Source organism: Oncorhynchus mykiss, chromosome 9, assembly GCF_013265735.2.
Source record: "Oncorhynchus mykiss isolate Arlee chromosome 9, USDA_OmykA_1.1, whole genome shotgun sequence".
Classification (NCBI taxonomy): Eukaryota; Metazoa; Chordata; class Actinopteri; order Salmoniformes; family Salmonidae; genus Oncorhynchus; species Oncorhynchus mykiss.
In genome coordinates this window covers 42,710,016-42,731,874 of record NC_048573.1, presented here as the reverse complement: position 1 = coordinate 42,731,874, position 21,859 = coordinate 42,710,016, and the positions used below count along the sequence as shown (strand labels likewise).

Below are 21,859 nucleotides of genomic sequence, written 5' to 3'. Positions count from 1 at the left end.
CTTAGCTTCACAGTCCAAATACATATGGAGGAGAGTGTATGTTAATTCATCATCACAAATCTATTAGTTGAAAACCAATAGTTTATCTGCAGTCCCTGGTTACATGTTGAAACTAAAGCAACAAAATACATCAAAAATGACTGATATATATCTGTTGATATCACAAAATAAATAAAATAATAATGTGTTGTAAAAATCTATTGATGCTTTATGAATGAAAATACCACCAATTAATTACATCTATTGGTAATGATTATTTTTTTAAATTCAAGGCTTTGACTGAGAATGCAGATTGACCAAATGTTGTTTCGTTTTGTCCTAAAACTTATTTCAGAACTCAGCCTAGTTGTATAACTCTCATCAAATTTCAGTTAGTTCATGTTAAAGTTAGATAATGATACTTTTCTTGGTAATACTCATATGTGGTTCAGCCTGTACGGACCTGACATTGAGTAATGCAGATGGATTTGAGCCTTTTTAGTTCCAGTATAATAATATTGAGGTCATATAATACCATTATTGTAAAACAATCTTGATCGGTCAACTACCCAATGGTAAACATTACACAACATCTTTTTATATTTTCAATTTTATATTGTCATTGAATATAAACATGCCTGGCCTTCATTCTAGAGAATTTACACATCAGTTTCACACACCTATCTTCATGTGGGCTTTATTCAGATAACACTGTTGTAGTTATACCAACAGATGGCACCACAAACCTGTGAGCACAAGGCTATTGAGAGAGCTGGACCATCTCTGTTAAAGAGAAAGTTCACCCAAATTACAGATTAACCAAATGTTATTAACAAAGTAGTGTAAAAACCTACAGAATCTGCCATCCATAGTTTTGGTATGATTACTACTATATAGCTTAATATTAGTACCGTAACATATAAAACAATGGGGGGTAATAACCACTGTTTATTGGGTCGCAGACTCACAGGTCCATACACATCAGAGACTGGGACTAATCCATATGATATTCAGCTCTTTTTTATGGTCCTTTGAGCCAGATAGAAACAGCTGTCTAGGAATCATGACCAGAAGGGACAGGCTGTAGTTCACTCTGCCTCCCAGCCAAGATCAAACCTATGACCAGGCTTCCCGGTTGGGGGTGCACATTATGCCTCACTTGCCATACACACAATGGCAAGAAGAGGACAATGACAGAAAAGTCCAGTTCCTAGAAGTCCACTGTTATTTAATATATTCACCATTTACTTTGATATTGACCATGGATGAACAAGCTAATACTCTACAGTTTTATATTATTTCCGATATTTCCCACAGAACAAAGCAAAACCTCCAATGGATTGTTGTTATAATTTTTGGGAGAGTTACTCTGTGTCCCGCTCTCTTTCCTGAACATTTCCCTTTGTCAGGAGATGCCATCTGCTCCCTTGGCTTCCAGCGGTTTGGACAGCTGTTAAGGCAGGCATGAGGGCACTCGGCACAGTCTTGTGTCATGCCGAGACAAAACAACGTTTTACCAGGGATTTAGAGCAGGATTAAATGATTGGGCACCAAGAGCCTTACAAGGGAGGTGATTTACATCACTGCATTTGATGTCAATACCAACATCACCTGGTGAAGCCATGTGGCCTGATGCATCCATGATGCAGTCTGACCTTCTCTAATGTTATGGAGGTATGTGTAGACATGATGACGATTATGATGATAAGGATGAGGGTGAGGATGACGATGGTGATAATGGGCAGATAATGAGGTTGATGATTCATCAAGTAAAAAAACATGACCTCAAAACAGATAGTCATGTAAACTAAATCACGATGAGGTGTTCTCAACAGAAATAGCAGTGGACCTGACTTTGTCTTTAGCTTTCTACAACGGCAGCTGTTGCTTCAGTCTGAAGTTAAGTGACATATTGTGTATATCACAAACATTCATTTTTACTACAGAACGCTGCACAACGCGCCTATCCTCTGCCGAAAGATCCCGAATCTTGCCTCGTCGATTCCAAAGGGAGCCGAGGGAGAACCGATGTTCAGCGCATAGACGAGAGCCGCTGTTTCCATTTCACCATCGCTTTAACAGCCCTATCATGTTGGTCATTTTCCTAGTTTCCATTATTTAAACAATGACTGAGGCTGGATTCCGAACGACTTGACATGTCCGTGAAAGATATGGTATCTGGGGATTTATCACCGCAAACAAGGATTTTTTCCAATCTCATTAAAGACCAAAGAAGGCGGGTACATGTTTAAATATATAGGGCGCCTACAGGCACAGTGTAGGCTACATATTTTCACATAAGATCTGTACTCTGTGAACGGAGAGTCCGCATATACATTCAGTTGGATATGCAAAAGGATGTATTATCACTGAAAAGATAGAGAGCTCTTTGCGCTGGAGAGTAGAATGATCGAAAAAAGGCGTCTCTGGTTTTGATGGAGAATCCAACAAGCAGAGCAAGATCCGTAGACCCTCAATAAAAGTGTCTTGTGCTGGAGCCTAATAAGACCACCGTTATTTTCAGAATGTAGATGTATTTACCAGTGACAGGATCCAGTTGATGACATTCACCGAGATATAAGTATTTGAAAACAGCCAACATTGTCAGCAATTCGAATTTACTCATTTGTTCTATTCTGCCAGTGTGATGGGAATTTATTGCTGAACATTGGGAGAGCTTTATGGAAAACCTGAAGACATGACATGCACACGAAAAAAGAGGAAACGATCCTTTTTGTTCTTTAAAACCTGTGTTTATTTAAGAAGTCTGCAAAAAGAGACATTATTATTGCATTAAGATCTGGCCGATTCTATGGAGGTGACAATACCCTGTATTAATTATTGAATCTATTCTTTATGTTTTCAGTAATTTATCATTGTGGATTATATTTGGAATTGACGCTCGTTTTGTTGAACCCTCTATGCCATTTACTGTTGCTTTACTTGATTTTGAATCCTTATATTTATATATAATGTGGACCGCAACAAGCTCCCCAAACGGCCTAGAATAAAACCATAAGCCTTTGTCTCGAGGACAAGTATAATACGAGGTAAGATTTCCTTTTACCTTCCTATGCCATTTTTTAGTTTGGGTGGTTTTGTAAGTACTCCTAGGCCTCACATTGCCATGTTTTTTTCCCCTCAGGTACCTGGTTAATTCGTTGAAACCCTTGTGAAACCCCTTTTTGTGCCTACAACATAGCCTATACTGTTATGATTCAGGCAGCCCCATGACGCATGCCACAGACAAACTGTAGGCTACACGTAGGCCCTTCTAATCTTCTTGTTATTATAGACACACACACCACTGCAGATTTGAGTGGACTTTATGTGGTATAGGCCCAATGGTAAATTATAACAGGGAACCGCATTATGGACACAGGCAGGGAGGTAGAAGAGGCCGATATCCATCGGTGGCTGTATATTATTCACTGGGCGAATGTCCATTATGACAGCATCGATACAGGTTATCTATCCATTTGCAAATGCGATGCAACTGGGGTGTTGGGGTACCGTCATCAGCCCTCTTTGATTAATTATCATAAACATCAACAACTGTTCGTGAATTTTGACAGGATCGGAGCTGGTTGAACACTTCACATGACACAGCCTACAATATGCTCTAGGCCTATACGCAATTGTTTATGCATTTCTTTGGATTCAAACATGACGCGTCAAGCACAACACTACCCATTGTTCACGATTGTAAATAAATAGTATTTTCCCCCAGCCCCGGATGCGTTAATTCATATTCTAAAATCGTTGTTTATAATTGCATTCGGTCGGTGTTGAACAGTGTCAGAGTGATTCCGGAACCTTTGGTTGGTGAATTCCGCGTCGCCTCCTCCCACCGCGACCACGGCAGCGGTACTCGATTGCTGTTGCTATCCAGTTCTTGACAATGGCTCAGCCCTCTATCACCAACCAACTCCCATTTCTCCAGGCCCCTCCCTTCATGAGCCATAGCTTCTCAGTATTCCCATGAAGCTCTTAGGATACGGCCTAAATATCCCTATCCTGTATATTCATTTAGCAATCAAAGTGATATACATGTGACGATGTAATCTTCCTTCGTCAATGTCTTTGTTTTACTGTAGGCCTATTTTGTATTAGAAAGGGGTGTGGTATCATTTGACACTTCACATGATGTAATTATGGTCATAGACGTACAGTATGTATTATATTTAAGCATTCACTACGGTTACATGTGAAATACTATAATTTACAACAGGCACTGTGGCACCTGATATATCACGTTAGTAGATAGACCAACAATAGATAGATAGATAGATAGATAGATAGATAGATAGATAGATAGATAGATAGATAGCAGTCGCTGAAGTCTACACACCCTTTGCACTGCCTTCACATTTTGCTGCCTTACAACAAAATCTTAAAAGGAAGTACAACACAGTTTGAGCAATTTTGACAAAAACGATAGATATACAATACAGTATGTTGCCCTAAGAGTTGTGCAAAGTTGGTATAATCTTATTCACAAAGATTCATTCATAGCTGTAATGGCGGCCAAATGTGCTTCCACCAAGTATTAACTCTGGGGTGTGAATACGTCAGCAATCAAGGCCAAGTATTAACTCTGGGGTGTGAAGACTCAGCAATCAAGGCCAAGTATTAACTCTGGGGTGTGAAGACATCAGCAATTAAGGCCAGGTATTAACTCTGGGGTGTGAAGACATCAGCAATCAAGGCCAAGTATTAACTCTGGGGTGTGAAGACTCAGCAATCAAGACCAAGTATTAACTCTGGGGTGTGAAGACGTCAGCAATCAAGGCCAAGTATTAACTCTGGGGTGTGAAGACATCAGCAATCAAGGCCAAGTATTAACTCTGGGGTGCGAAGACTCAGCAATCAAGGCCAAGTATTAACTCTGGGGTGTGAAGACTCAGCAATCAAGGCCAAGTATTAACTCTGGGGTGTGAAGACGTCAGCAATCAAGGCCAAGTATTAACTCTGGAGTGTGAAGACTCAGCAATCAAGGCATCTTCGTTTTTATTTTATTCATTTGAAAAGTATTCCATAATTTTTCTTCCACTTTGGAAATGTGGAGTAGGTTGTGTACATCAGTATATGTAATTAAGGTAGCAAACAGACATTATCAAGTCTTGCCATATACTTTTAAGCTGATTTGAGTCAAAACTGTAACTAGGCCACTTGGTAAGCAACGCCAGTGTATATTTGGCCTTGTGTTTTAGGTTATTGTCCTGCTGGAAGGTGAATATGTCTCCTGGTGTCTGTTGGAAAGCAGACTGAACCAACAAATTCACCTTTCAGCCTAAACCACAAGGCCAAATATACACTGGCGTTGCTTACCAAGACAACATTGAATGTTCCGGAGTGGCATAGTTACAGTTTTGATCCAAATCAGCTTAAAAGCCTATGCCATTTACCAACAGGTGCCCTTCTTTGCAGGCATTAGAAAACCTTGGTCATTGTGGTTAAATCTGTTTTTGAAATTCACTGCTTGACTGAAGGACCATACAGATAATTGTATGTGTGGGATACAGAGATGAGGTGGTCATTCAAAAATCATGTTAAACACTATTATTGCACACAGAGTGAGTTCATGCAATTTATTATGTGACTTGTTAAGCATATTTGTACTCCTGAACTTATTTAGGCTTGCCATTACAAAGGGCTTGAATACTTATTGACTCAAGACATTTCAGCTTTTCATTTGTAATACTTTTTTTTTAACAAAAAATCGAAATAAATAATTCCACTTTGACATTATGGGGTATTCTATGTAGGCCAGTGCCACAAAATCGCAATTTAATAAATTTTAAATTCAGGCTGTAACACAACAAAATTAGGAAAAAGTCAAGGGGCGTGAATAGTTTCTGAAGGCACTGTATGTCTTCAAAATAGCATTCACAAATGTACATTTGTGGAATACTAAAGATTACAACAGGCACTCTATATTGAGTTAGAACAACAATAGCTATATACAGTTGAAGTCGGAAGTTTACATACACCTTAGCTAAATACATTTAAACTCAATTTTTCACAATTCCTGACATTTAATCCTAGTAAAAATTCCCTGTCTTAGGTCAGTTAGGATCACAACTTTATTTTAAGAATGTGAAATAATAGTAGAGAGAATTATTTATTTCAGCTTTTATTTCTTTCATCACATTCCCAGTGGGTCAGAAGTTTACATACACTCAATTAGTATTTGGTAGCATTGCCTTTATGTTTTTTAACTTGGGTCAAACGTTTCAGGTAGCCTTCCACAAGATTCCCACAATAAGTTGGGTGAATTTTGGCACCTTTCCTCCTGACAGAGCTGGTGTAACTTAGTCAGGTTTGTAGACCTCCTTGCTCGCACAAGCTTTTTCAGTTCTGCCCACACATTTTTTATCGGATTAAGGTCTGGGCTATGTGATTGCCACTCCAATTCCTTGACTTTGTTGTCCTTAAGCCATTTTGCCACAACGTTTGAAGTATGCTTGGGGTCATTGTCCATTTGGAAGATGCATTTGCGACCAAGCTTTAACTTCCTGACTGATATCTTGAGATATTGCTTCAATATATCCACATAATTTCCCTACCTCCTCATCTATTTTGTGAAGTGCACCAGTCCCTCCTGCAGCAAAGCACCCCCACAACATGATGCTGCCACCTCCGTGCCTCACAGTTGGGAAGGTGTTAATCGGCTTGCAAGCCTCCCCCTTTTTCCTCCAAACATAACAATGGTCATTATGGCCAAACAGTTATATTTTTGTTTCATCAGACCAGAGGACATTTCTCCAAAAAGTACGATCTTTGTCCCCATGTGCAATTGCAAACCGTAGTCTGGCTTTTTTATGGCGGTTTTGGAGCAGTGGCTTCTTCCTTGCTGAGCGGCCTTTCAGGTTATGTCGATATAGGACTCATTTTACTGTGGTAATAGATACTTTTGTACCTGTTTCCTCCGGCATCTTCACAAGGTCCTTTGCTGTTGTTCTGGGATTGATTTGCACTTTTCGCAATGACATACGTTCATCTCTAGGAGACTGAACGCATCTCCTTCCTGAGTGGTATGACGGCTGCGTGGTCCCATGCTGTTTATACTTGAATACTATTGGTTGTATAGATGAACATGGTACCTCCAGGCGTTTGGAAATCCTCCCAAGGATGAACCAGACTTGTGGAGGTCTACATTTTTTTTTCTGAGGTCTTGGCTGATTTCTTTTGATTTTCCCATGATGTCAAACAAAGAGGCACTGAGTTTGAAGGTAGGCCTTGAAATACATCCACAGGTACACCTCCAATTGACTCAAATGATGTCAATTAGCCTATCAGAAGCTTCTAAAGCCATGACACCATTTTCTGGAATTTTCCAAGCTGTTCCGACTTCAACTGTATGTGGTTGTACTTGTCTGTACTTGTCTGTGTCAATAGCAGAAACTGACATTTGTTATAGTCTAATAGTTGGTAAATTAATAGAGGAATATTTTTTTATAGTAGCCTACACTATTGGTGCCTCCCATTCAAGCACCACCATCCTTGTAGGACTATGTCCTATGATGTTTGAATGAATTAGTCTGTTCCAGAGCATTATATTGAGATAAATAATATATAATCCAAATATAAGGCTTTGGACTATTACATGTGACATCATGTGACATGGACCTTGGTGGATAGAACATTAGAATAGACTGTAAGAAGGCCTACTGTTGGTAAGGCGCAACAAAGCCTGGTGAAACCATTTTAGAGACGCAAACAAGTAGTATATGGATGTTTGATTTGAAGAATGGGGTAGGCCTAGTTAAGGTATCCTTTCATTAACTAGCAACACAGAACTGTGACATTGCTTTGGTTTAGAAAAAAACTAAACAATCGCAAGTTCATGGAGTGTAATTCTCATGACTGATTTGGTGAGCCCATTTTAAAAGAATATCTGAAATATTACAACACAGCAAGAAATTAAAACTAGATCCTTACATATGAGAGATTGTGCATGAAAGGCAATTAACAAGAATGTAGTCCCCGTTGTTGCCGTATTGAAATTGCCATATTGAAATTGGTTTAATGTACATTGAGCTAGGTATTTCAGTTCTTATTCATTAATAGTTGTGGCCAAATATATTGGCACCCTTGCACCTTTGTTAAATAATTCCCTAGTTCTTCTACAGGGAGGTTGCTTTGCTGTCTCTGGTATTGGGGTCCTTGAATGTGCGCAAGGCATCATGATATCAGCAGATTATCAGGTGAGTCCAATGTTCAACACAGTGTCCAAAAACGGGGTCTCCATTGAAGGCTGTGTTCTTCCAGTAGGACAACGAGCCCAAACACACATCAAAAGAGCACCCAGGAATGACCAGCGAATAGTCCTGATCTGAATCACTTCCAAAACCTATGGCGAGATCTGAAAACAGCAGTTGGTGGAGGGCAGCCCTCAAATACTGAAGTAGAGCAGTTTGCTGCTGAACAGTGGCCCAAATTGCCAGTAGAAAGGTGCAGAAAGCTCATTGATGGCTACAAGAAGAGTTTGTCTGCAGTTATCTTGGCCATAGGGTGTGCAACCAAGTACTAGGTCCGGAGTGCCAGTCATTCTGTCCTTGCCATTGTCTGTATTTTCAAAATGAAAATGGTAAACTTAGGTTTACAAAAATACAATTGGTTCTGAAATGTTGAAAATCTAATAACAAGGTGTGGAGACAACACTTTTTCTATTTAAACTTATTTTAGAAGAAATAGGAAACTATTTAAGAAAAGTGCAAGGGTGCCAATATATTTGACCGCAACTGTATCGTTGTTGCTGTTCAATAACATGGGTGTTATTTTGAATGAAGGAGGACTGGGGTCACCAAGGAACACTGGGACACGAGGAACTGCGGTAGCACTTCGTAATAACTAAGGTATGCTGAGAAAGGATTCTAAATGTGTATAATGATTGTACTCTATGTATAAATTATTCATGTTTATTAAGTGTTATCATATACTGTGAGAACTAGCTATGAGTGCCAAATTTCAGGCCATAATATTCATTTGAAAATACTTACCAAGTATTTAACTGGTTATTCTGTCAAACCAAATGTTGCCAAAACTATTGTGATGGTAACATACTAACAGCTTTTTACACATTTCATGAATGGACAAAAGACACTGAACGTGGCAAGCTACATTTGCCATTGTATTACAAGGCACAAGAAAATATAGACTAGAACTTATTTATCCATCCAAGGATGGAAATTTGTCTTTGGTATCATCAGTGAACTATGAGCTTGACACACCATACTCTACATAAACACATACAGGGGGTATATAATAATAATAAATACATACAGCAGGCTTATACACATTCATACCTGACCTCTAACCTTATTGTACCTTTGGATACATGTGCAATGTGTACAGAGTAGCTAATACAACATGTTTCTGCTCCGATTCATTCTCCACTAATAACTGTTACTTTCATTGGCCTTCTCATATTTTATGCGTGCCTCAGAAAAAATGAAACCATCAGTATTCTCTACACAATCTTCTAGACATTTTGGGCCGGTTTCCCAGACAAAGTTTAAGCCTTGACTTAAAAGCATGCTCACTCGAGAATCTCCATTTAATTCACTTTTTACTCCTGGACTAGGCTTAAACTGTGTCTGGGAAACAGACACTTTAAGTTTAGTGTCAGTATGTCACTGCTGGAAGGACTGTGTTGGTGGGTGTCTTATTTGTTGCTGATCATATCTGAAACTTTCCAATGCCCCCACCATTCTCACAACAGTTCTTACAGTCTTATACACACACAAACGCACGCACAGCATAAGGCAGAGTGGTCCTGTAGCTTAGCAACAAGCTGCTGTAATTACTGTGACAGAAATACATTAGTATGCCTGCGCTGAAACAATGGGCCTGAGCCCTTCTCTCTTTTTGGCTCATACTCCATAATCATCACCTGTGCATTCCCCGATCACTCTCGAAGCGTTCATCAATACAAATGAGGGTGGTGGCATGGTCAATACAGATTGACTCCACTCACACTCATATACAAGCGCGCACACACACCTACGCATGCACACTACTGAGCTATCAGACATACTGTATATCTCATGTGTCACTGTGCAATGCAACCTCTTTTGGAAATGCCTCGTCAGTGGTCCCCAAAGTGACTGCACCTATGAGGCTTCAGCAAGCAAATCCCGTTTGTTTTTCCTCCCCGATCTGCTTCACACACACCAACCCTCATACACACAGAGAATCCCTCCCCACACTCTCTCTCACACACACACACACACACACACACACACACACACACACACACACACACACACACAGAAAAAGGATATAAGGTGTTGTAGCCTAGCAACAAGCGAGGTAATTACCGTGACAGACTAGTTGCTGGCATGCCATGTAGCGTGTGGAGAAAACAGCTGATCTGATTGGTGCTAAGGGGGAAGGAGAAGATGTTCCACAGCATGCTACAGCAGATGCCTATGTGAGCCCTGTTTCGCCCATTGGAAAAACAATTGATTGATTCCGTGGGACAAATTATTTGTTTAATACTGAGGATGATGTTTTCAGACTTGAACGTCTTTCTCCACTATTATGACAATCGATTCTGTATTGTTTGAAGATAGGGGCTTTAGTACAATGTATTCATGTTGTTAACAACAACAGGCAGGAACTTTATTTTGGGATAAACCCAGATGGGATAGACTTAACAAATTTCTCATCTTTATGTGACAAACACATGTTCTTATTACCGTATACTTTGTCTGTAATTATAGGTAGTTACATGGTTGGGGAGGATGGCGACATTTCTTTCACATTTCATACTCTTACCTAACTGCATATTGGCCTAGCGCAGTTAGGTAATCACTGGATATAATAACCACCACTTCCTGGAAATGCTTTCTGATAAAAAAAAACAACTGCTGCTTTTTGCAGCCAATGCTGGAATCATAAAAGCAATGTATTGTAATATTAGAAAAGCCTCAAGTCACACACGTGAAGTCACAGCTCTCATATTTAACCTTATACGGTATATTCCCTGCAAATGCTTACACTGTATTATCCCCCAGTGATGTCAGACCAGGATGCCCATCCAAACTTAATGCTTATTGTTCATACTTCCTGTTTACAGGAGCTGACGCTGTAAGAACAAGAGGCACCGAGGGGTAGCGCTACAGGAAACGAGGGGCTCAGTGCAAAATGGGGCAATGCAGAGTGAAGCACTCTGGTTCCATGTGAGCTCCAGAGAAGAGGCAACCACGAGGACGAACGAAAGGGCAGCTGGAGGAGGAGGAGGTGGCGGTGGAGGAGGAGAGGGAGAAGGAAGAGGGGTGGATTTCAGGAGAAAAGAGGGCTTGACACGGGAGCCAAAGGGATGGCCAATGGCAACGAGAGCAGCGAGGGGCTTGGCGGTCCCATGGCTGCAGTGGTGGCCACGACGGGAGGAATGGCAGTCGGGGGCCCATCGTCGGTCGTGTCCACATACATCAAACTGGTCCTACTGGGTCTGATCATCTGCATCAGCCTGGTGGGCAACCTGGTGGTGTCTCTGCTGGTCCTCAGGGACCGGGCCCTGCACAAAGCCCCCTACTACTTCCTGTTGGACCTGTGCCTGGCCGACACCATCCGGTCGGCTGTCTGCTTCCCCTTCGTGCTGGTGTCCATTAAGAACGGCTCGGCCTGGACCTACAGCGTGCTCAGCTGCAAGGTGGTGGCCTTCATGGCCGTGCTCTTCTGCTTCCATGCCGCCTTCATGCTCTTTTGCATCAGCGTGACACGTTACATGGCCATCGCCCACCACCGCTTCTACTCCAAGCGCATGACCTTCTGGACGTGCGTGGCAGTGGTGTGCATGGTGTGGACGCTGTCAGTGGCCATGGCCTTCCCACCCGTCTTCGATGTGGGCACCTACAAGTTCATCCGCGAGGAGGACCAGTGCATCTTCGAGCACCGCTACTTTAAGGCAAACGACACACTGGGCTTTATGCTGATGCTGGCAGTGCTGATCTTGGCCACGCACGTGGTCTACATGAAGCTGCTGCTCTTCGAGTACAAGCACCGCAAGATGAAGCCTGTCCAGATGGTGCCAGCCATCAGCCAAAACTGGACCTTCCACGGGCCCGGCGCTACCGGCCAGGCAGCAGCCAACTGGATCGCAGGCTTTGGCCGGGGCCCCATGCCACCCACCCTGCTGGGCATCCGGCAGAACTTGCACAACCAGAACCGGCGCCTGCTGGGCATGGAGGAGTTCAAGGCAGAAAAGCAGCTTGGCAGGATGTTCTATGTGATCACCCTGTTGTTCCTGGTGCTGTGGTCGCCCTACATAGTGGCCTGCTACTGGCGGGTGTTTGTCAAGGCCTGCACCATACCGCACCGATACCTCTCCACCACCGTATGGATGAGCTTTGCCCAGGCAGGGGTCAACCCCATCGTCTGCTTCTTCCTCAACAAGGACCTGAAGAAGGGGCTCCTGGCCCACCTGCCAGCCTGCTGTAGGACTAAACCTCATCTGCCCCGAGAGCCTTACTTTGTCATGTGAGGGGGGCGGTGGGCGGTTGTTACCTGGGGAGGGTGTGGAGGGGCGGTGGCAGGGATGTCTGTGAGTGGTTAGGATGGCATGAGGGACCATTTTAGTTGTTGTGGCCTTTGATTTAAAAAAATGTCTTTCCTTTTTTATAAATGGCCTTGGTCAGGAAACAAATTTAAGAGAGGGATTCCTTCTACACACAGACAGAATACGAGACTAAACCAACAACTCAAACAGTCTATCTCAGATGCATGTTTGTATTCTTCATTTTAATGTGGAACCTATGAAACTGGTAGGCAGTCTTTAAACGAGGCCAAGAGAATGATCATTCTAGGCCTGCTATTGTGAAAGAGATTGAAGTGAGGGTGACAGTTTTTCTGTAGGTTGTGGGGACAACCTGGTCATATTTCTCAGTCACTCCCTCGTCTGTTCTCTCAGACCAAAAATATCAGATGGTCCTCTGACAATTTGCTAGTGAATGACTAATAGGAGAGTGTTCTAGCACTGCTTCCTTCCTTCATCCACTTGAATCAAAGGCATCATTAATACAGTCAAACAGAGAAATTATGAGTTTGTACAAATAGCATATTCAGGCACTGTTGGCTTCATTTGGAGTTTATTTGGGGTTTCTATTACATTCTAATTTGGTCTAACACTTCAGATGAGTACACTATTGGATATGGGAAATGTTAAAAGAGCTGCCATCGAGAACAGTTTGATCTTGTTAGCGTTTAACAGAAATGAGCAGATAATAATTGTGAAGCGCTAATAGGCAGACAGAATTATGAAATGCATGTTAAGCTGATATGTGTAATCACATGATTTCTGAGGATAACTTAAACAGACCAATGCCCCAATCAGTGACAAACTGAGAACTTGAGACCACACAAAAATCTATGATAAATTGACAGAAAATGCTCCATGCTCTTGCCAAATTCCTTTTGCTGTAGGTGGTATTGTTGCAGATGACTGAACCTTTGAATTTTTTTTCATCAATCTGAAATTGTTTAAAAAGACAGTTGATAGAAAATGTTCATAAAACCTAAACCAGAATGTTTAGATCTTCAGATAGGATAAAGTTCATCACTTCACATGAAGGTCTTTGTAGAGAGGTGGGGGAAAATTCAGCCCATTTATATTTTTGCACACAGGAATTGAGGAATTGATGATAAATCCTTTTTTTTTTCTTAACATGATTTAGACTTGAACCAGAATGCTAACTAACTGTAGGCCGGGACACAGAGATTGTAATATCTTAAGTGAATGTCAAGCAGAGGTCTGGAACATGATACTATCCCTTCGTGGGTACAAATGTACATTTATTTTAGTTTTCAAAATGCTCTAATGTTGTCTGCAAACAATAACAACAACAAAAACTAACAATAACAATGAAGCTACAGATAACTGAATTGTTATTTCTATTATCTGCATTATGGCCTTACTCTTCGCTCTCTCTCTCAAAAAAAAAGGTTTGTTTATAACCAATGCAAGAAAGAGTTGACAGCTGTATGCCTCTGTGTTAAAGTAATAAACATAAAGAGTTTATTCCAACTAATGGGGAAACACAAAACTGTGTAATTAATTATTTTCGGAGGACACATCTCTCCCCCTCGCAACCTTAAAAAAAAAAAAAAAACTGTCAAAAACTTTAACAAGGATGGTAATAAAGAAAGAACACTTGCCGAATTGTAACACAGGAGTGTGCAATTGTGTGTAAAGGACAGAGGAAACTTTAATCCAACATCGACAATTAATGGAATTAACAAAAGCCCTTCCTGGATTATTGTGGATTTATTTTAGACTTTTTGTTGTCGTTTCTTTTCTTATCAGTCAGTGGGGGTGAGGCTGAGGCTGGTGGTGTGTATTGATCTGTGAAAACAAGGATTTAAAAAATATGTGTTGATTTTGGGGTTGGTTGTTGTTGGGGAGGTAAGGAGGGAGACCGGGCGTGATTTTTTGATAAGCAGAAATGCCTGACAGTGCTTTTTTAGTTGCTTCAGGCACATTATCTTTTGTAAATGATCTATGACCTCCGTACTATTTAATGTGTATTATATGGACAATGGACTGACTTGGAATTGAGGGGGGGAGAAGGGGGTTCCTGGTCATCGCATTTTTACAACACGTGTGTGTGAGTGTTTCTGTACGCAAGTATGAATGTGCGTATGTTTAGAGGCTAGAGGGATGAAAACAAAGGACATGTGGGAAATAGGAATGGCCAGAAATGTTGCATTTTGAAATGACACTCCTGCAAATGCTTATTCAGTCTTTTTCATCCTCAGCCTGTTCCTGACACAGAGGATTTGAATGTGCTAAAACCAATGAGGTTCATTCAAAAATCTGAGGCGAGTGTCTTCTTAAACCATTCAACTGCAGAGCCTCAAGAGGTAGCCCATAACATTTTATACACATGCAGTTCCTCTAAATTGGACTACAGAGCCTTCTATCTCAATGGAGATTCTGTTCTTGCATACATGTATGGGAATATGAAGGGTGAAGTCCGTTTGAGCTTGTGTCTTGGGGCGAGTGGTTCTATCCACATAGCTTCTATGATTATTGCACTCTTATTAAGTTCCAATGTGTCTCAGTGAAAGGAATAACTTTTATACATGATCCTGGCTTGGGGTTTAAATTTGAAATACACTGAGTTATGTTGGTCATAGAACTAACATTCTAATACTTTCCGTATTTCTCATTTCTGCCTCTTCTGTAGTGTTTTGACTTTGCAAAAGCCCAAAGCCAACCAAAACTCAATTTGACACCTGAATGTCTTATTTAATAACTCACTGATTTTACAGTGTGGCTGTAGTTATTATGACCCTGTATGTGGAGAGACTACATTATGGATGAAAAGAAATGTAAAGACAGAAAAAGTTGTCTCAGACACATGTGCAACCACAGACTCGTAAGGATAGTCCTGTATGTGTCTCTGAATGAATAGTGGAACAAATCCTGAATCTCAGAACTGAAATACTTTTGACTTTGCCCTTTAAGCTGAACCACAAAATGTCAAAGCTCACGAAAAAAAATCTGCAGTTGAATATCAAATCTAAAATAGCAGAGGTTTGAAGGATACCTATGTAAATGTCTTTGGGCCCCTACATATCTTGGAAGTCAGAGGGTGTGGTTTCCATATATTTTCTGTATTATATAAAAAATAAAAACTGCCTGAGCTGTTTAAGCACGTCTCTGGCCATTTATGATTTTTGTCATTGGTTTTTGTAATGAAAAATACATTTTCTTTGAAACTATTGACAGATTGCAATGACTAAACGTAACACATTCCTTATGTGCAGCAGATAAGAACACATTATCTAAAAGTTAGGAGCTTGTAACAAAGTTATTCTATGCTGTGAATGTAAACATAAGACACCCAAATTCGCCAACCAGTCGTCGAGACATGGCTCCGGTTATAAAACATTGTCAGCTACAGGTAACTGACAAAATAAAAAGGTAACACCAACATAAAGGGTATTTATAGAGTTGGTCCACCACGAGCAAGAACAGCTTCAAAGAATCTTGGCATAGACCCTACAAGTATCTGGAACTCTATTGGAGGGATGCGACATACTCAATCATTTGGGTGTTTTGTTGATGGTGGTGGAAAACACTGTCTCAGGTGCTGCTCCAGAATCTCCCATAAGTGTTCAATTGGGTTGAGAGCTGGTGACTGAGACGGCCATGGCTTGTGGTTTACATTGTTTTCATGCTCATCAAACCATTCAGTGACCAATCATGCCCTGTGAATGAGGGCATCGCCATGATAGCCAAAATAATGGCCTGCCCAGTATTTTTAATTGCTTAATAATTAACTCAGGAACCACACCTGTGTGGAAGCACCTGCTTTCAATACACTTTTAATCCTTAATTTACTCAAGTGTTTCCATTATTTTAGCAGTTACCTTTATGTTGCACCTCACCTGGGGTATTATTGATAGCATTTATTGTGGGTAGTGGACTCACAATTGTTTTTAGCCCACGCAACAGAAAGAGGACATAACCCCACCCCAAAAGTATGATGTCAAAGGGTTACAAGATACCATCTTGTACAGTTAATACATTTAAAGGCAGTAAATATACGGTCTTCCTTTCCCATGCGTTATCCATCTTCATAAGGTCACCAAGTTGCAAAGAGTTTACAAAGCCCCAGATTAGCCCACTTGTGGAAAGGTTGGAAAGAGGCTCATGATCAGCTTGCAGAACAGTCACATTAAGTTTAAACTTTTGATGCCATCTTTCCTTTATACTAACTTTCAGCATCAAACTTGCAAAGCTTCCCCACAAATGTATACTGAACCAAAATATTAAAAGCAACATGTAAAGTGTTGGTCCTAGCTAGGTTTCATGAGCTGAAATAAAAGATCCCAGAAATGTTCCATACACACAAAATGCTTATTTCTCTCAATTTTTTTTGCACAAATTTGTTTACATCCCTGTACATTTCTCCTCTGCCAAGATAATCCATCCCCCTGACAGGTGTGGCATATCAAGAAGCTGATTAAACAGCATGATCATTACACAGGTGCCCCTTGTGCTGGGGACAATAAAAGGCCACTCTAAAATGTGCAATTTTGTCACACAACACAAATGTCTCAAGTTTTGAGGGAGCGTGCAATTGGTATGGTGACTGCAGGAATGTCCACTTGAGCTCTTGCCAGATAATTTTATGTTAATTTGACTACCATAAGCCAACCTCCGTCATTTTAGAGAATTTGGCAGTACGTCCAACCGGCCTCAGAACCGCAGACCATGTGTAACCCCGCCAACCCAGGACGTCAACCTCTGACTTCTTCAACTGCGGGATTGTCTGAGACCCACCACCCAGACAGCTGATGAAACTGTGGGTTTGCACAACGAAATCATTTTTGCACAAACCGTCTCAGGGAAGCTGAGTGCTCTCTTCGCCCTCACCAGGGTCTTGACCCGATTGCAGTTCGGCCTCATAACAGACTTCAGTGGGAAAATGTTCACCTTTAATGGCCACTGGCACGCTGGAGAAGTGTGCTCTTCACGGATGAATACTGGTTTCAGCTGACTGGGCAGATGGCAGACAGCGTGTATGGCATCATGTGGGCGAGCGCTTTGCTGATGTCAAAGTTGTGAACAGAGTGCCCCATGGTGGCGGTGAGGTTATGGTATGGGCAGGAATAAGCTACGGACAATGAACACAATTGCATTTTAGCGAATGCAATTTAAATACAGATACCGTGACGAGATCCGGAGGCCCATTGTCATGCCATTCATCCACCGCCATAACCTCATGTTTCAGCATGATAATGTATGGCCCCATGTCGCAAGGATCTGTACACAATTCCTGGAAGCTGAAAATGTCCCAGTTCTTCCATGGTCTGCATACTCACCAGACATGTCACCCATTGAGCATGTTTCGGATACTCTGGATAGACATGTACAACAGCGTGTTCCAATTCCCACCAAACTCCAGCTATTTCGCATAGCCATTGAAGAGGAGTGGGACAACATTCCACGGGCCACAATCAAACACCCTGATCAACTCTATGTGAAGGAGATGTACATGAGGCAAATGGTGGTCACACCAGATACGGACTGGTTTTCTGATCCACGGACCAACCATTATTTTTAAAGGCATCTGTGACCAACAGATGCATATCTGTATTCCGAATCATGTGAAATCTATAGATTAGTGCCTAATGAATTTATTTAAATTGACTGATTTCCTTATATGAACTGTAACACAGTAAAATATTTTCATGTGGCATTTAAATTTCTTCAGTGTATTTTAATTTGATGCTATCCCACATGCTGGAGATGAAATCATCATACCTGTACATATTTTCTTGAATATGACCAAAGTATAAAAAAAACTTGAATATCTTTCTAATGGTTCTTCAGAGAATTAATGTGTTATACTGTATATCCTCATTCATCATCATTGTTGATGAGCAACCTGAAAACAACGCTCTAGTCAGCCTATTCATATAATCAAATCCCTGTTCTCACACATGGCCGTTCCACACTAGGGCCATCTGGGTGCTTTGGCTTATGCTCCATTTCCTTAGCCTCGTGTTTCTTTGCCTGTGCTTAGCGCCGCTGATCCTCCATAAATTCAGCGAATTCAATAAGGGTCTCAGCATACATCTAACCTACCCTAGCGCTGCCACCCTCGCGAGCACACTATCTGACCTCCAAAGGAAAGCAAATGTGTCAGAGCACTGAGATCATTAGCGATCAGGGAATATCTTACTAACTGGGAGCAGCATCCTGACTTTTACCATGCTAAAAAAAAAGGTGTGTTTTGGTAAAATTGCATTGACATTGGGGGGGGGGGGGCATGTGCTGTGCTCACTAATGCCAGTTACTGCATATGCAGCCATGACTAAAGAGCTCCAGTACATATCCTTGAGCCAAGAGCAGAGGCAGCTGTGGCCTGGTGATTTCATCTGAGAGAGTGGGAGGTGAGAACAGGCAGAGTGGAGGGACAAGTGTGTGTCATGTGTGTGGGTAACACAGTGAGTAACAAGCACTACTCTTAACTGAAAGACAATACAGGCATTGCTGTCTAAATGTCTACCCAGAGACGTGTCTTATTTTTGCCGTTTGAGCTGACGCAAATAGTTACGCTGCATTTGCACAGGCAGCCCAATTCTAAAATTTTGCCCAATTATTGGTAAAATAGCTGATGTGAATGGTCAAAAGTCCAATTAGTGAGAAAAAAATATCAGCATTGGACTTATTTTATAAAACGCAGCCATAACGTCAGGACAAGTATAAAAGGAAAGTGTACATTTTCAGTTGTTGATCTGAAGTCATAGGAATGCAGCTACACCATCTAGTGGTGTTGTGGTTGTACTAAAATTAATTTTAGTACAACTACATTTTGCGTCAGGTAAATTTTCATTACATTTTCATTACATTTTCCAGAACAATACATCTGATTAAAACATTTACTTATATTGGTTTTGCTGGCTGCAAACCTTCACATTTTATCAAATGTAATAATGTTACGTGAAAAAACAGAACTGTGTTTACTTTGGCTATCAGAGCTACATGAAAAAGTAAAATGACTAACTACACAAAGGATATTTTCCAACTGCTTCACACAAAAATAGGTTAAAAGCATGGAGAGCGGATTCATGGTACTGCTTGCTTGCCGTGAATTGCAGGACAACAAAATGGGAGCGTCGGAATGTAATCATTCACATTTAATTGAAAATCAACATGCACCTGGACAGTGTGGGGGTAAACTAATTCATACCTTATTTTAAGACAAGAATATACAGCACTACTTGCAAGAAGTGTGGAAGAACTGCACTTACCGGTAATTGTAAGTGCAACTGAAAACATATTAGTATAAAAGTATAAGTACACCTATTAATTACATTACTTTCCACCAACAGGGCTTGAAGCTCAATGGCTGTTTTACACAGGCAGTCTAATTCTGATCTTTTGCCCAATTGTCGTCAAAAGAGCTGACCCGACTGGCCAAAAGACCAATAAGTGGGGAAATATCAGAATTTATCTGCCTGTGTACACAGCCTACAAACTTTTGAAATCTCAAACATTGAGAAAATTGACAAACTGAAAACAGTGCACTACAGATATACACCGAGTGAACAAAACATTAAGAACATTCCTAATATTGAGTTGCACCCCTCAATTCGTCGGTGCAGGTACTCTACAAGATGTCAAACACGTTCCACAGGGATGATGGCCCATGTTGACTCCATTGCTTCCCACTGTTGTGTTAAGTTTGCTGGGTGGCCTTTGGGTGGTGGACCATTCTTGATATAGAGCGGAAACTGTTGCGCATAGAACACTGGCAGCTACTACCATACCCCGTTCAAAGGCACTTAAATCTTTTGTCCTGCCCATTCATCCGCTGAATGGCACACAAACACATCTCAATTGTTTCAAGGCTTAAAAAAGTATTTCTTTAACCTGTCTCCTCCCCTTCATGACACGAATAAGGGATCATAGCTTTCACCAGGTTAGTCTGTCATGGAAAGAGCAGGTGTTGTTAATGTTTTGTACACGCAGTGTATAATCTCTGAAGAAATCTTTAAAAACACAGATTTGTGAATGTAGATCATATTGTTCATTGTTTCACTAAAATCGTTTACCAACGTACTAGATATGGAGATTTATTTTTTATGACCCCAAACATATCAGTTTTGATATCACCCATGCGCCAATGTGGCTTAAAAAGTTAATGAAAGTAAAATAAGTAGACAAATATAAATTCATGTAAACGCTGTACAACTTTCAGAATTCCCCAAAATATATGATGTGTCTGTTCTAGCTTTGATGTTCCGCTTCCAATCTATATCAGAAGAGATACTTTCGACATGTGTCAGATCCACACCTGCACTCCACCCGAATCCGCTTTTTGGGAGAGCTAGGGAGTCCAGCTAAACTGAAATTTGAGTCCATCCTTGTGCTCTCTGCATCAACTGGATCAACTGCAACGACAATGTCAAGAGCCAAATTCAGCCAAGATAGCCAACAGAACTGAGAAACGTGTCATGGTTCTCACCTGCACCACATAATTGCCAAACTGTTTAACAAGCCAAATATGAAAAGCAGTATTGCCCAAGCATCAAACACCAAAAAGCAAAAACAAAGTTTAATGTTGGAATTTCCAGTGCTCACTGATTCCATTGCATTATACAATTTCAAGGTGTGTTACTAAAAAGACAAGAGGGTTTACCCAATTGCACTTGCCTACCTAGCCCTGAAAAGGACTGAGTAGGTAATTTGACACATTTGGTGTCCACTGCCCACACCCACCTATGTAGTTAGTCAATGTAGCTAGTAAAGTTAACGGCAATTTCTACTAGCAGCAATGGGTGATGGCAAAATGACTGAGCCCATTCATTTTCAATGGAAGGAAAATGACACGCCTAAATGAGCCAGGTGAAATGTGCAAATCAAAGAAAGCGATGCACATATGTTTTGGAAAGCTGGACTCCAGCGATATTGAGGCAAGATTGACAATTGATGCTCACAATAGCGTCCTGCCGGTGCTGTATCGGAGGTGGATAAATTCACTACCTATCACGCTGTGGGCCTGCTGCTCGAAAGAAACACCTTCATGGTGATCAACTGTTGAAAATCAAGTGACTTTCAGTTGATACCAACTGTTAGTCACTTTCAGTAACAGCAGCTGCATTATCTACCTTTAAAGGGATACTGCAGGATTCTGTTTTTTTCACTTACCCTGTCAAATTAACTTGTGGATACCATTTATAGGTCTTTGAGTGTAGTATGAAGAAAGTTAGAGCTGGTTTCTTGAGCCAATGCAAACTAGCGTTAGCGCAATGACTTCAAAGTACACAGGTACGGTAGCATACGCTATCAGAGACAATGGTACCCAGGAGTTAATCCGACTCTGGGTAAAAAAGAAAAACGGCTTCATTGCCA

The 21,859-nt window shown here is 41.1% G+C and overlaps 2 protein-coding genes across 8 annotated transcripts in view; one reads left to right on the top strand and one right to left on the bottom strand.

Moving 5' to 3' along the window:
• The window catches only part of foxp3-1 (forkhead box P3-1 protein), a 48,803-nt gene that overhangs the window by 15,879 nt on the left and 11,065 nt on the right, over positions 1 to 21,859 (bottom strand). For 2 of the 4 annotated variants that reach the window (XM_021615780.2, XM_021615781.2), the window contains one exon: positions 19,156 to 20,898. The exons of the other annotated variants lie outside the window; for them this stretch is intronic. In XM_021615780.2, coding sequence (XP_021471455.2) covers positions 20,765 to 20,898 — 134 coding nt within the window. In that variant the 3' untranslated portion in view covers positions 19,156 to 20,764. Of the gene's footprint in view, positions 1 to 19,155; positions 20,899 to 21,859 lie in introns of those variants that run through there. 4 annotated transcript variants of the gene reach the window in all.
• Positions 1,759 to 15,641, top strand: LOC110532143 (probable G-protein coupled receptor 173). 4 transcript variants are annotated; one of them, XM_021615785.2, is made up of 5 exons: positions 1,759 to 2,797; positions 2,969 to 3,029; positions 8,115 to 8,189; positions 8,775 to 8,840; positions 11,066 to 15,641. In XM_021615785.2, the coding sequence occupies exon 5, from the start codon at positions 11,309 to 11,311 to the stop codon at positions 12,470 to 12,472; it is 1,164 nt and encodes a 387-aa protein (XP_021471460.2). In that variant the 5' UTR covers positions 1,759 to 2,797; positions 2,969 to 3,029; positions 8,115 to 8,189; positions 8,775 to 8,840; positions 11,066 to 11,308; the 3' UTR covers positions 12,473 to 15,641. The 4 variants fall into 4 exon arrangements, with proteins under 4 accessions (XP_021471460.2, XP_021471459.2, XP_021471458.2 ...); XM_021615784.2 differs by lacking the exon at positions 8,115 to 8,189; XM_021615783.2 differs by having other exon boundaries at positions 1,759 to 3,029.